A 15,953-nucleotide genomic window follows, 5' to 3' on the forward strand; every position below is an offset into this window, starting at 1 on the left:
GGAAGGAAAAAGTTCCCTTTAACAGCAGAAACCTGGAGCAGACCCAGACTCCTGAGGGATGGACGTCTGCCTGGACCAGCTGGGGTTAAAGAGAGAGAGTAAAGGAGGAGAAAAGAGAGAGAGAGAGAGGTAGAGGAAGACTGGGGACACACACACACACACACACACACACATGGAGTACTTTATGGTGAATACATAGAGTGTAATCAGTCTGTGGTGGTCCTGGGTCAGGTGGGAGACTAAAAAGCCTTTTTGAACAGGAGGGTTTGGAGGTGTTTCTTAAAGCTCTCTACAGAGTCCATGGACCGTAGGTGTAGAGGCAGGTCATTCCATAGACGTGGTGCTCTAGCTTTAATAGACCTGTCACCGTGTGTGCTAAAACACGTGTGTGGAACCATCAGCAGGTGCTAATAATAATAATAATAATAATAATAATAATAATAATGATGGATTAGATTTTTATATAGTGCTTTTCTATGAATGCATACTCAAAGCGCACACAGTGGACCCATTCTTCATTCGCTCTCACATTCTCCCTCTGGTGGTGGTAAACTACATCTGTATCCACCGCTGTCCTGGGGCAGACTGACAGAGCCATGGCTGCCAATCTGCGCCTACGGCCCCTCCCACCACCACCAAACATTCATACGCATTCATACACCAGTGTGAGTGGCAGCACTGGAGGCAAGGAGGGTGAAGTGTCTTGCCCAAGGACACAACAGCACATGGACAGAGCAGGATTCGAACCACCAACCCTTCCGTTGGATGACCTGCTCGACCATCTGAGCCATGGCCACTCCCTATATATATAAATAATATCAACTCCAAATTTCCTCTATGCTTTAGAAAAAAATTCAGACAAATTTGGTCTGAAATGGGCTGGACCAGTAAAATAATAACATAATTATATATAAATAATGTCAACTCCAAACTTTGTGATGAAAAAGTTTACATCAATAAACTGTTCTTTAAAACAATGTGAAGAACATGAACACCCTAAATTTGTTCAGAAAAATCAGTGCAATTTTAACAATATTCTGCCTCAGTTTATCACTGACGTCATTTTCAGTACAACTTACAGATCACAGAGGATCTACAAATACACTAAATATTCAGTAACAGGAAGAATATTATCAAAATTACACTTACATCTCTTCAGACATTTCAGGTTTTTCATATTTGTTCAGGATATTTACGTTTTCTGTGAAATTATAGTTTGTTTTAGTGTAAATACAGGAAAATTACATGAAAATATTTACATTTACATAAAGAAAAAATTGGAGTTATAAGAATTTATGGGTTATCATGTTAATATTTTTCCCAGTCTGTATGTGGAACCTGAACCAAATTGTCTGTGATCATCTTCAGTGTAATTTTTGGATTTCATAAATTCATCCTACATCCGGATTGGAACCTTTGGCTGACCGCATTTGGCCCCCGGGCCGCATGTTTGACACCCCTGTATTAGTCGACAAGAAAATTCAGAAAGACCTTTAAAGCTCCATGTGTGTCTTACACAAGTTCATATTAGTTTTTATTTGGATAATTTGGCCTCATCTGTTTCAGATATCATTAATATAATTTTATTACTGGGTAAATATCATCTCCACTGTGCAAAATGCAGAAATAACAAGCCCTCCTTTTCTGGATTTACAAATGAATTTAAAATGTTTGTCTTGTCCCTGAGAAAATGAGAAGAAAACAAAACTGCAACAAAAATAAGCCAGAACATTGCTCGTTACTTATTCTTTTAATTTAAAGTCTTCTCTGTTGCATCTCTGCTCCTTGACTTTAATTTCAAATGCCTGATTATTTGCACTGTGTTGTATTTGAATGTTTTTTTTTGTTTTGCTCTTGCCCTACATATCCCCATGATTTTTATACTTTATTTTATTAGTATGTTATTATCCTCATTGAGTTTGTATTTTTTTCATAAGTTCAATAAAAAAAGTGTGTCTTACATAAGTCTTAAATGTAATCCAGCATTTTCATTTTCATTTGTAATAAATTATCTGCCTCAGAGATTCATTGAGTTAAATTTTACATATTTGAATCAGATGAATGGAAACAAAAGACCACAGTGTCGTTTAGCTGATGTTTTCAATATTTCTGATCAAGTGTTACTGGTTTATGTCCATTTATCCAACACATTTATAAATATTCCAGTAGAAAGAACCTGTAAAGTGAACGTGTTTTGAAGAAGACCCGGTCGTTCTGACATAAACATTCCTTTGGACTAAACCCCATTCTCTCATTAATTCTCACTATTTGACCCAAAACTGTGTCTGTGAAACTGCAGCCAACCATCATTTGGACTGAACTTCTATTTATTTGATTTTATTCATAGTATCAGTATTTGGATAGATTTGTTCACCCTTAGCTGAGCCAGTTTACTTTCATTTATAAATGAATAATACTTACATTTCATTCACATAAATAACAGTAAAAGACAAACATCACAGTAACCCACTTTTAGATTTAATGACTTTTTCTGTAAAGCAACAAAACAACATGTATGGAATATCAAAAGAAATGTCAACATAGTGCAACTCTAAAATGAACATATAAAAAAAATAAACACTTTAATATTTAGTCCATGTCACATGCAGCGTCTGTGAACACACTGTACACATGTTTAGTCTCAGCTTCTGTAACGGCGGTAAAGCTGTTTGCGTAACCACATTAAACCACACACATTCCACTGAACCGTTTCATGCTGTATGATCGTTTATTACCGCGTGTAAACGACGACAATGACGACAGAAGCTACAACACAACGTTAACGTACATTTACTGCATTACGACGACACGCTGGCGGCTTTGAACCCACTTTGAACCCACCGAACACTCAAAAACCCCTGAGGTCTGGCGTGCAAATACTGGCTTTACGAGCAAATATTCCTTAAAAAAAATAAGACAAAACAGTTTGACAGTGGCTGAGCTCGTGTGGAGCTGGCAGAGCACGTTTCAGAGCTGTGGAATCGGCCAAAGCATGACGATTTATTTATTTATTCAAAGCCCAGGCACGAAGACGAGCCGCCGCCGCAGCTCCGCGATCACGTCAACGGTTCAGCTACCCAGCATGCAACGGGGGATGTCGCAGCACACCTGAAGTGCAGGTGTACCTCAGAGATCAGACTCAGGTCCACACACACGTCTATGTTAACTTATATTCATATTTAAAACCCACTTCTGGAATTTTATTTGCATTTTAAGGCTTTTTAGTCTTTTATATAGATCTGTTCTGTTTTTACATTAGAGACACTTTGTAAATTTGGAAGTGCTGTAATAAGTTTATTAATATTTTATTTCTATGATGATAGTGATATGTATATATATATTTTTTTTAAATCAACCATGGCTGGAAATAGAATTTAATAGAATCTAAATATGCACTTTTTATTACATCGTTCAGGTTTATTTTCTGTAAATATGCCCTAAATGATGTTTTAAAGGCTTCTATGTGTTCGGTTTTATTCTTTTACTTTATTATAAATCCTGTGTTCTGCCTTAAATAACACAAGTGTCATTTGTTACAGAATTTAAATGTATAACTCTGGTCAAATTAAAGCAGCGCAGTATTAAACTCTATTGTAATTAAAGCTTAAGTCATACTTTCATTTGCTAATATTGTCCAAATTTACACTTTGTAAATTTCAGTGCTGTATTAAGTTTATCAACACTGTATTTCTGTGATGATACTGAAATGTATATTTATAATCAAGTTTGTTTTTTTTTCACAGCTACATTTTTAGAATCCCAACCAAGGCTGGAAATAGAATTAAAACTTTAATTAAGGGTCATCTTAGACCTTAATATTTGCACTTTCTATTACATCATTCAGGTCTATTTTCTGTAAATATGCTCTAAATGATGTTCTAAAGGCTTCTATGTGTTCAATTTTATTCTTTTACTTTATTATAAATCCCGTGTTCTGCCTCAAATAACACAAGTGTCACTTGTTACAGAATTTAAATGTGTAATTCTGGTCAAATTAAAGCAGCGCAGTATTAAACTCTATTATAATTAAAGCTTAAATCACTTGCTAATATTGTCCAAATTTACACTTTGTACATTTCAAACTGCTGTATTAACTTTATCAATTCTGTATTTCTGCAATGATACTGATATGTATATTTTTAACCAAATTTATTGTTTCACAGCTACATTTTTAGAATCACGACCAAGGCTGGAAATAGAATTAAAACTTTAATTAAGGGTCATCTTAGACCTTAATATTTGCACTTTCTATCCCATCCTTTAGGTCTGTTTTCTGCAAATATGCCCTAAATGATGTCTTAAAGGCTATGTGTTCAGTTTTATTCTTTTTGTTTGGGTTCTGCCTTAAAAAAACCACAAGTGTCATTTGTTACAGAATGTAAACATATAATTCTAGTCAAATTCAAGCAGCGCAGTATTAAACCGTATCGTAATTAAAGCTCAAGTGTTACTTTCACTTGCTAATCTTGTCCATTCAGCTCCTCTCATGTGAGTATTTGTTCATTTCCTGTGATTTCTGTCTCTATAATCAGAATATATTTGGTTTACAGGCTGAAAAACCTCCATCTCCACCTTGACTCTGGTTGTTCTTTTAGCTGCAGTGAAGTTACAAGTGAAGAAAAAAAAAAACCTCCTCCTGGTCCTTTGGTCTAATTCCAGACCTGAAATGTGTTTACTTTCGAAGTCTGTAACAGGAATTCTGGACGTTTTGGAGTTCAAATAAGACCAAACAGTTTGAACGTACTGTTATTTGTCGTCTGTGGCTGCACTTTTTGCGCTAACTTTGGCAAACAATCGCTCACAGACGTGAAATACAGAGTTAGAATTCACACATATTTGGCAGCTCAGGAAAGCATGTCGTATTTTATACTTGGTGATTTTGGTGACGCTGACGCTGCAGCTCAGGCGAAGGGGGCGGAGCTCAGTTGGAGATGTCGGCGCTGTTGTTGCGGTTGCCGTATTTGTGGTGGATGATGAGCAGCACGACGCCCAGGAAGAAGCAGACCGAGCCCACGGTGATGTACGCGATGCCCAGGAAGGGGTTTTTGCCTCCCATCCACGAGATGGTGCTCAGGATCATTCGCTTCCTGCCCTCGAAGCTGCGAACAGGGTAGTCTGGGTTCAAGTGGTTAAGGGTGGAAACGCGAAATAGTGAGCAGATAAACACCAGAGTCTGAACGTGAACGACTGTGGCTTAATAACGAAGCCAATAAAGACGTATTTGAACCCATAAAGACCCAAACAGCCGCTGGAAAACAAAAGTATCTACTTATCTAACACGTTTAATAAATGCTGATCCATTAATCCAAGTAAATAACTGGTGTAAAATACAGTTTGTCATTTTTTCATGGTCATCAGATATGACAGATGGACACCTTTGGTTTATATATGAAATAAAAGGAGCAAAAATTAATGAAATAATGTACAAAATGATAAATAACATTTTAAAAAATTAAGCAAAAAAATTGACAAAATGAACAACAAAAGAATAAAATAAGCACCAAAAAGAACAAAAACAGCCACAGTAATAAAAAAAAGAAGAAATCCAAAATATAAAGGGAATAAGCCACAAACAGAACAAAAATGGAGGAAAAAATACCAAAATAGGCAACAAAATGGAGAAAATAAATAACCAAAATGAGTGACGAAATTAACAAAAATGAAGGAAAAAATAACAAAATCAGCCAAAGTAATCAATAAAATGAAAACAAATTAAAAAAAATGTAATAAATGCCTTGAGCAAAGTAAGATTGTAGATGTTAATTAATGATGTATTTTACTGAAAGTCCCTTTTTCACTGACAGTGGATGGACACACTTGGTTTATGTATTAAAAAGAATGAGCAAAAATTAATTAAATTATTTACAAAATGATAAATAACATTAAAAAAACAAAAAAAAAATTGACAAAATAGACAACAAAAGAATAAAATAAGTACCAAAATGAACAAAAACAGCCACACTAATAAAAAAAAAAAAAAAAAAAAAAAAGAACAATAAATCAACAAATTATAAGAAACGTGAAGGAAATAAGCCACCAATGGAACAAAAATTGAGGAAAAAAATAACAAAATAGGCAACAAAATGCAAAAAAAATTAACCAAAATAAGTGATGAAAATAACAAAATCAGCCAAAGTAATCAATAAAATGAAGACAAATTTAAAAAAATAACTAATAAGCTCCTTGAGCAAAGTACGATTGTAAATGTTAATTACCACCAGGAGGTCTTGTGATCACTTAGCAAGAAAACTCAAAAAGTTATGGACGGGTTTTCATTAAATTTTCAGGAAATGTTGATACTGGCACAAGGAAGAAATGATTAAATTTTGGTGGTGATGGGGGGGGGGGGCAGATCTGTCTTGGCAGAGGTCTGCGTTCTCTGAATGCTTTTCTTGTTAATGATGTATTTTACTGAAAGTCCCTTTTTCACTGACAGTGGATGGACACACTCGGTTTATATATTAAATAAAATAAGCAAAAATGAATGAAATTATGTACAAAATGATAAATAACATAAAAAAAGCAAAAAAAATTGACAAAATAGACAACAAAAGAATAAAATACGTACCAAAATGAACAAAAACAGCTACACTGATAAAAAAACAAACAAAAATGAACAATAAATCAACAAATTATAAGAAACGTGAAGGAAATAAGCCACCAACGGAACAAAAATTGAGGGGTGTGTGTGTGTGTGTGTGTGTGTGTGTGTGTGGGGGTGGGGGGGGACAATGTGCCAGATGCCCACCCCAAACCCCCGCTCATGGACCTCAATTCGTTCTCAATCCGGACCCCAATACATAATTCTAGAAATAAGGCTACAGACCTGTATGTGGAGGACAGGTCACTACCAGGTACGCCCCCCAGGAGAGTGTCCACCCCCCCCCTTTGAGACCCCCAGGTGTAAAGGATACTGTAGACCACCTCCAGGGTGTAGTTTCCTCGGGGGAGCGTCAGAACCATGTCTTTCTTCTTCTGGATGATGCGGTACAGTTTTCGGAAGGTTGGCAGGGCGGCCGTTCGCATCCACACGATGAAGTCCTCGTTGATGAAGCCGTCGTTTTCCTGGTCCGAGTCCAGCTCGTAGACCGGTTTACGCCAGTTCACGGGCTTCGTGGTCCCTGAGTCAGAGTAAAAAGCAGCAGTGAAGAAGCAGAACAGAGTCTGGAATGGACTGAAGCTTTCTGGGTTTCTGTAAACTGGCTCAGAGTCTGGTTTTGACCAACTCGATACGTAAAGTGTATGAGAAAACTTCTGTTATGATTTGGCGCTACAGAAATCAAATCTGACTGAAGCTTCGATCCTGGAGGAAGCTGAGGTTCACTTCAGTCATATTCATGTCCTTTCATTGGCCTTTTGATGTCTGATGTCCAGGAGGTTTATGTCGTTTAAATGGAAGGATGTTCTCCCCAACACATGGACAATGGACCAGAGGTTATGGATCATATTCACCTAAGAAGAATTAGACACAGGGTTCCTACAGGGTTCTAAAAGTCACATTTAACACTTTCAGTGCCATGGGCCGATTAAATCGGCTTTACGAAAACAACCTGTAAAGTGCCACGGGCCGATCATATCGGCTTTGGAGAACACGCCACATTTGTGTACAAACAAACCATCCACCCCCATTTCTTTCTCACATTTCGATGACGTTCTTTCTGTGTCCCCCTTTTGAGACCAAGCAGACGGGAATTTGAGGTCACGCGACCGAATAATATTTTTATATCTTTTTAATGTTTCTTATTCTCCGGTGTTTCATCAGAGGGAGCCCTCCATGCCGGGGGGCGGCTGTGGACTCCAGGGGCTGTGGCGCCTTCTCTCACTGGGGTCCGCTCCTTTCTGGTGGGTGGGGGTCCCAGTTGGCCCTCTCCCACTAGTTGGGATGCGGGGCTGTGTTGCTGGTGCCTGGTCGTCGGGGTCGGGGGCTGCCTCCTGGTGCAGATGGCTCCCTGAGACAGCGCCTCCTAAATTGATGTTTTACTTTTACTTGTACATTTTTGTTCTGGTCTACCCGTGCTCAGTCAGTCTTCTTAAGTATGTGTGAGCTTGTGGGTTTGCATGTATATGTGTGTGTGTGCGGGTGAGTGGGTGGGTGTGGGTGGGGGGCGGTACTGATTTTTAAACTGATATGTAAAGCACTTTGTGCTACAGTTTTTAATGTATGAAAAGTGCTATATAAATAAAGATTATTATTATTATTATTATTATTGTTATTATTATTATTATTATTATTATTATTATAATAAATTATGCAAATTACGATCAATAATGAATCGGCTGCGTCCGGTGCGTTTTGGATCTAATCAGCAATCGGTCGGATGTTACCGAGCGGTTTCCTGCAGGATTCTTCAAATATTATGAAAACGACGCGAAATACTGAAAAACGGCCAAATTCTGTGGCACTTTTAAGGCTTATTATCCCCTTAACTGTCTGGCACTTAAAGAGTTAAGACCTTCTTAAGATGACTTAGAACAGTTGTATGCCTATTTCACAGCCAAACTAGCAAAGATTTATGACTCCTAGAATTTAGGAAAATGCATTTATTTACTCCAACACCTTTATTCACACCATTCGCAGTTATTTCTCTGCAAAGTTAACGATAATCGGTTCCTAATTACCTCCACCAAGGAGGTTCTGTTTTTGCCAGCGTTGGTTTGTTTGTCTGTTTGTGTGCAAGATAACTCAAAAAGTTATAGACGGATTTGGACGAAAATTTCAGGAAATGTTGATGCTGGCACAAAGAACAAAGGATTAAATTTTGGTGGTGATCGGGGTGGGGCTGGGGGCACTGATCTGCCTTAGCGGAGGTCTGCGCTCTGTGAGTACTTTTGTAGTTTCAGTATAAATTGTCGGGTTGGAACAGGTGGAACTGAGTCGACTAATGTTAGTTTCTTTACAGTTTGGACATTTAACAGACACATTTAAACACAACACAGTGAACAGGTTTATGACAACAGAACTGAAGACCCACCATATCAAGTTTAACACCTTTAAAGACTTTCTGAAGGTATTAAATGTAGATTTGTAAATTCAAGACTTTTCAGACTTTTTAAGACCCTGTGGGAACCCTGTTTTCTGCACCGACGTGGGCCGGTTCTGCAGGTTCATATGACTACAGACCGGATGCTTTTGTAAAAGTTTTGGCTTTTTTACATTCAATAACTTCCATGGTTGACTCTAATGCCGTCTCCTACCACGTCATGTAGCATCACCACGCTCGTCGGACCTTCTTAAAGCTATAGGTTCTTATTTTTATCCTTAGCACCTGTCAGTACAGTAACATCAAATAACCAAAATACTATGACCGTGTAAATAACAATGATGCAAATATTAAATCACAATCATGTAAGACCTTTTAAATGCAATTAAATTATAAAATTACTAATCACTAATTAATAACTGAACTGAAATGGCCATCAATTACATAAACTATGCATACAGCGCCTATAGGAATAATGCAACAGTTTCTTCAAATGTATTTTTTAGTTTTTTTTATGGACTGCCCTTTTCAGTGGACAAGGTTTTCTTTTTTTTTCCTAGTAAACCTGTGAAACTCTCGTCCCCTACAGACGACAAACATACACTGCTGGGTCTCAGGAGGACATATCATATTTCAGTTTTTCTTCAGTTCCAGGTAAATCTGGCCTAAAACTAAACTCTTTGTGACTCTAATGTGTTTGGAACCGTTCCGTCAGTATAAACGACAGACAGACAGACAGTGGAATAAAACCCCAGAAGCCCCAGTGGAACCTTGGAAGGCCACGGTCAGGTTGGGGTTGTTGCCTCCGGGGTTCCGGAACTTGACGTGTTTGTCGGTCCACCAGGCGATGCCCGTCTTCATCAGATGGATCTGGACCTTGGTTCCGTTTGGGTCGTTGTAGAACAGCTCCAGCGAATCTGCCACAGAATTCAGACGGAAAATAAACGACAGACTTTTATGACTTTTATTTGTCAGACTTTAATATCTTTGACTTTTATTGTGATTGTATCTTTTCATCTTTCATACTTGTACTCTGACAGACCTCAGCATATTAATTCCTCTGAACCTGAATAATAAATAAAACTATCTTTATCTTTATTGTGTGTGTATTGTGACGGAGCAGGAACACGCTTCACCGTTGAACATGCTGTTGGCGATGGCGCCGCACGGTGCGATGGGCTTGTTGTCATGAAACGCATATGGTTCACACTCTTTACTGGGTTTCTGAGAACAAAGACAAAAGGCAGATTAGGGCGACAAGAACAAAATATAACATGAAATCTGTAAACGGACATGAACAACAACCTGTGAATACTAGGGCTGTGTATTGGTAAGAATCTGGCGATACGATACAAATCACAATACTAGGATCACGATATGACATATCACGATATATCATGATACAGTTAAAAAGGCAATTTTTTTTTGTTTCTTTTTTTAAATGATTATTTCCTTGAAGAATTGAATTACAGCAGAAATCTGCACAAATACTAAACACATTTTTATTTGATCCCAACAGGATCTAATGTTCTATCACCAAATGTTCAAACTGTGTTCAAACTGACATTCTGTTTTACAGACATTATAGTTTCAGATCCTGTTCAAATGTTCAGATTCTGTTAGTTCAGAACTAACATCAGAACAGGATTTAAGTTCATGTTTTTGTCCATTTTGTTACTTATTTTATTTTTTATTCTTTTACTTCATTTTAGTCAAATTTTTCCACGTTATTTACTATTTTGAGCATGTTCACTACAGAGCCTCTGAACGTCCAAATGGGTCATATCTGATGACCATGAAAAGATGAAGAACTGTATTTTAGACCAATTATTTTTATGTATTGACAACAGGTGGATCAACAGGTATTAAACAGTTTAGATCAGTAGATGGTTTTGGTTTTTGAGGGTTAACAGAATAAATTTAGAGTTCTGGATGTTATGAAATGATGAATTTTCCTCATTTTTCAAGTATTTTGCTAATTTTTTCCTCAATTTACAAGGATTTCTTCACTTTTGTGCCACATTTCAAGGTTTTCTGGGTAATTTTCCCTTATTTTTCAAGTATTTTGCTCATTTTATTCTCATTTTACAAGAGTTGTACATTTTAACCCATGAATAATTGGGTGTAAAACAGTATTTTACACCAATTATTGACATGGATTGATTGGATTAATGGATCAACAGGTATTAAACAGTTCAGATCAGTAGATGGTTTTAGTTTTTGAGGGTTAAACTCAATACAGGGTTCTGGATGTTATGAAATGATGAATTTTCCTAATTTTTCATGCTATTTTCCTATTTTTTTCCTCAATTTAGAAGGATTTCTTTAATTTTATGCCACATTTCAAGGTTTTTGAGTAATTTTACCTTATTTTTCAAGTATTTTCCTCATTTTTTCCTCATTTTACAAGATTTGTACATTCTACCCGATGGATAACTGAGTTAAAACTGTATTTAACACCGATTATTGGCACAAATTGACAGGATTAGTGGATCAACAGGTATTAAACAGTTTAGATCAGTAGATGGTTTTGGTTTTTGAGGGTTAATAAACTAAATACAGGGTTCTGGATGTTATGAAATGATGAATATTACTAATTTTTCCAAGTATTTTGCAATTTTTTTCCTCAATTTAGAAGGGTTTCTTCACTTTTATGCAACATTTCAAGGTTTTTTAGGTAATTTTTCGCTTAGTTTTCAAGTATTTGGCTCATGTTATCCTCCTTTTACAACATTTGTATATTTACCCTATGAATAAGTGAGGAAAAACTGCATTTTACACCAATTATTGACATGGACCGATAGGATTTGTGGATCAACAGGCATTAAACAGTTACATCAGTAGATGGGTTTGGTCGTTGGTGGATGTTTGAGTCTTTACGGGTGAAGGGTTAAACCGTGATGATTCGTACCGTGAGTGCTTCCGAGTCTCCGTTCAGCTGACTGTCATCTCGTGACTTGACGTAGCGCCGATGGTTCTGGTAGAAGTTGGACAGGCCGTAGTACATGAAGACGTTGCTCTGTTGGTGATAGTAAACGGTGGAGAGGTAAATGACTGATGGCATCTCTGTGCGGTTCGTGTCCTGAGTGTCCCGTGGGTTTTTCTTACCTCGTACGGCTGATCCAGGTAGAAGGGGATAGAGCAGGTGCAGGGTCTGGTGCTGTTCCAGCTGAAGTTCTGGGAGCAGTTGAAGCAGGGGCTGGACATGTCGACGCCCGTGTAGTCAATCTGAGGACAGACGTTAGAGAAAAGAAGTTAAAGAAGTGGAGACGGAAAGAAAAAGGTACAACAGAATAGAGCTGCAACCGATTAACTGACTCAAAGTAATCCAAAAAAAATCCTTCAACTACAATTCTCCTGAATCAAAGCTTTGTTTCCTTCATTTCTCTGCTGTTGAACATTGGTTCCACTGTTGTGTTTCACACGGACACTTATCTGTTTTGGTGAACGTCTGCACTCTCCGAGTGCTTTTCTTGTTCCTGACTGTTTTTATTCATTTTTAGACATGAAAAAAAAAGAGATTGAAATGTTTTCATGAACCTATTTTTCAAGGAATTACAAAAATGTCCACACAGCTGGACACCATGCGTTTAATTTTTGAAGCAAAGAAACATGTATTTAAAACCATCATCAGAAAGTGATAAACTGTGTGAAAACTATGACATAAAAGCATTTTTAATGCTGCTAATCTGATGTTTTCTCACATTTTTATCATACTCTAATACTAGTTATTACTCACTTCATGAAGATAATATGCAAAAAAAAAAAAAAACTTTTTGTTTAAGAAAACTGTTAATTACAGTCTTATAACATTTAGCAAATGATTTACACTAAAACATGTTAGTGCAGATCAGGTTTATCAAGAACAGTAAAGTTACAGCAACTAAAACAACCAAACCCATGAATATACAAGTGAACAGCAGTAGAACAGCTGTCCACTGTAGTGACCAGTATGCATGAAAGGGTTAAAAATGCTTTTGTTTCATAGTTTTCACACAGTATATCACTTTCCCATATTGCGTTTTTAATACATGTTTCTTTGCTTCAAAAATTAAACACACGGTGTCCAAATGAGTGAACATTTTTGTAACTATGTGAAAAATAGGGTAGTAAAAAAAAAAAAAAATTCAAAATCAATCTCATTGTTTTATTTTCATGTCTAAAGAGGAAAAAAAACACTCAGGAAAAAAAAATTTACTAAGGTTTTCAAAATTCGTGCATCAAAAGGTTAAATAATGTAAACAGAAGAAAATGACAAGAGGAAACAAACTGGTTCATTTGTGAATGGAGTTCAGTGTGTGTGTGTGTGTGTGTGTGTGTGTGTGTGTGTGTGTGTGTGTGTGTGTGCGTGTGTGTTGTGGACTGTCTATTTTTGTCATTAAAGGTCATTATCAACAGGTTAATAACTGCTCCATAGTAGCAGTTGTTATTGTTGTTGTAGTTTGATTGTACCTCGAACTCCTTGATGTTGTTGGAGGTGACATACAGGCCGATGCCGATGGGGATGAAGATGAGTCCGATGACGAAGAAGGCCGGGAGGACGGTACCGGCCGTGAGGATGGGCTGCCACGCCGGAAGCCTCTGCTGCTTAAAGGCGGTGTTTTCGGGCTTCCTGCTCCGCAGTGTCCCCCCTCCGGGCCCGGCCACGGTGATGTGTCCGTCCTCATCTTTGGCGTTGTAAGTGGACGCCATCATGGTTGCTGTCACAACTGCGGCTAACGTTCACTAGCTTCACGGTTAGCTTAGTTAGCGCCCCGCTATCACCGATGTTTTTTTTAGCGAATTTAACGTCCAACCGGCGCTGACATATGACGAATAGTCACTTAAAATACTAAATTACTCCGCTAACATGCTGACATTCGTTTGTTTTCAGTTGTTTACCCACTACATCTCTTACGTTAATCATTTGTCAGCTAGCATAAAAGCTAGCAGCGGCTTCCGCTTTTTCTTCTTCGCTTTCTGTTTTCTCGGTAGCGTACATCCTACATGTGGCTCTGCTGCCACCGCCTGGAGTTTACTGATCCATACTGTGCGCTGTTCGTTCCTCTCTTTTTTTACCCTTAAACTTCAGGACTTGTATTCCTACAGAGTCTGAGAATCCTCTCACAGCTCCTAACTGAACCTAAAAGTTCCTGTCAGCAGTCTGAGCTCAGGAGTGTTTCCAGAACACTGTCAGAACTGTGAGCAGGACTGGACTAACTGCTGTTAGTGAGGGGGCGTGGTCCACCTGCGGACAGGTGTGCGTCATCAGTTCAAAAGCTGTGATTGGCTGATCCTAAAAGCTAGAAAGAAATATACTTTTGGTGATAATGGGCAAAGGATGGACCCTCAAATGGATAAACTGAGTCATAGAATCTAATCTGATGAAGACTGTGGAACTGTAAATAATATTTCACATAAAAGAAAAGATCTGTTCAATGAATATAAGTTATACTTTAAAATTATCGACAAAATGTGTGAAAAAACTCAGGCCCACGTGCACAGGATTCACACAGTGAGAGTTTTATTTCTTTGCTCATATTAATTGGCATGCTGGTAATTTTTGCACTTTCAACTTTCAACATTTCAACTCAGTTTGGTCTGAACGAGGGTAAAGTGTCTGAGCTTTCATCAGTGTCTGTGATTACTGAGCGTCCCCAGGAGGTTGTGACCCTGCAGATGGAGTGCTGGGACTGACCCTAACCCTAACCCTGCAGATGGAGGGCTGGGACTAACCCTAACCCTAACCCTGCAGATGGAGGGCTGGGACTAACCCTAACCCTAACCCTGCAGATGGAGGGCTGGGACTAACCCTAACCCTAACCCTGCAGATGGAGGGCTGGGACTAACCCTAACCCTAACCCTGCAGATGGAGGGCTGGGACTAACCCTAACCCTAACCCTGCAGATGGAGGGCTGGGACTAACCCTAACCCTAACCCTGCAGATGGAGGGCTGGGACTAACCCTAACCCCAACCCTGCAGATGGAGGGCTGGGACTAACCCTAACCCTAACCCTGCAGATGGAGGGCTGGGACTGACCCTAACCCTAACCCTGCAGATGGAGGGCTGGGACTAACCCTAACCCCAACCCTGCAGATGGAGGGCTGGGACTAACCCTAACCCTAACCCTGCAGATGGAGGGCTGGGACTAACCCTAACCCTAACCCTAACCCTGCAGATGGAGGGCTGGGACTAACCCTAACCCTAACCCTGCAGATGGAGGGCTGGGACTAACCCTAACCCTAACCCTGCAGATGGAGGGCTGGGACTAACCCTAACCCTAACCCTAACCCTGCAGATGGAGGGCTGGGACTAACCCTAACCCTAACCCTGCAGATGGAGGGCTGGGACTAACCCTAACCCTAACCCTGCAGATGGAGGGCTGGGACTAACCCTAACCCTAACCCTAACCCTGCAGATGGAGGGCTGGGACTAACCCTAACCCTAACCCTGCAGATGGAGGGCTGGGACTAACCCTAACCCTAACCCTGCAGATGGAGGGCTGGGACTAACCCTAACCCTAACCCTGCAGATGGAGGGCTGGGACTAACCCTAACCCTAACCCTGCAGATGGAGGGCTGGGACTAACCCTAACCCTAACCCTGCAGATGGAGGGCTGGGACAGACCCAGGTCATCACTGCTGCACTGGTGCATTTTCCCTGTTGTCAAATCCCTCAGTGTTGGGATGACTTTCATTTGGGTGGTGTTGCATTGTGGCGTTGGGTTGGAGAAGTAAGAGCATCTGGAATGAGATCAACCACAAACAGGATTCTGCACCATCCAGTCTGTAGCGTTTAATTAATTCCCTGTCGTTCAGTGTTTGCAGAACATCCCTCCTGCCTCTTCCATTTGGTCCTCTGCTTAGGGAACTCCTCTTCCTGCTCTGAACAGATCTGACCTCTTAAGGGCTAGGATTCTGTAGGAATAGCTTTTATCTTTACTAGGATCTACTCTTCATTTTTAGGGGAAATTCTAAGAAAACATCATGATT

At 39.1% G+C, this 15,953-nt stretch overlaps 1 protein-coding gene across 1 annotated transcript; it reads right to left on the bottom strand.

Moving 5' to 3' along the window:
* Positions 1 to 2,457: 2,457 nt before the first annotated feature.
* On the bottom strand, positions 2,458 to 13,960 carry LOC115415207 (cell cycle control protein 50A-like). Its single transcript, XM_030128708.1, has 7 exons — positions 13,434 to 13,960; positions 12,090 to 12,209; positions 11,893 to 12,000; positions 10,118 to 10,205; positions 9,752 to 9,898; positions 6,915 to 7,121; positions 2,458 to 5,115 (listed from the first exon to the last, which is right to left on the bottom strand). Exons 1-7 carry the CDS (start codon positions 13,674 to 13,676, stop codon positions 4,922 to 4,924), a joined length of 1,107 nt encoding a protein of 368 aa, XP_029984568.1. The 5' UTR covers positions 13,677 to 13,960; the 3' UTR covers positions 2,458 to 4,921.
* Positions 13,961 to 15,953: the final 1,993 nt, after the last annotated feature.

This window comes from Sphaeramia orbicularis, chromosome 24 (genome assembly GCF_902148855.1).
Source record: "Sphaeramia orbicularis chromosome 24, fSphaOr1.1, whole genome shotgun sequence".
NCBI classification, from domain to species: Eukaryota; Metazoa; Chordata; class Actinopteri; order Kurtiformes; family Apogonidae; genus Sphaeramia; species Sphaeramia orbicularis.

What these genes read in the sequence shown, in the direction of transcription:
- LOC115415207 (XM_030128708.1), bottom strand. Translation starts at nt 13,676, where the DNA reads ATGATGGCGTCCACTTACAACGCCAAAGATGAGGACGGACACATCACC. An exon ending in ACCTGGATCAGCCGTACGAG is followed by an intron (nt 12,001 to 12,089) that starts GTAAGAAAAACC and finishes TATCACCAACAG; the next exon opens with AGCAACGTCTTCATGTACTA. An exon ending in GAGACTCGGAAGCACTCACG is followed by an intron (nt 10,206 to 11,892) that starts GTACGAATCATC and finishes CTTTGTTCTCAG; the next exon opens with AAACCCAGTAAAGAGTGTGA.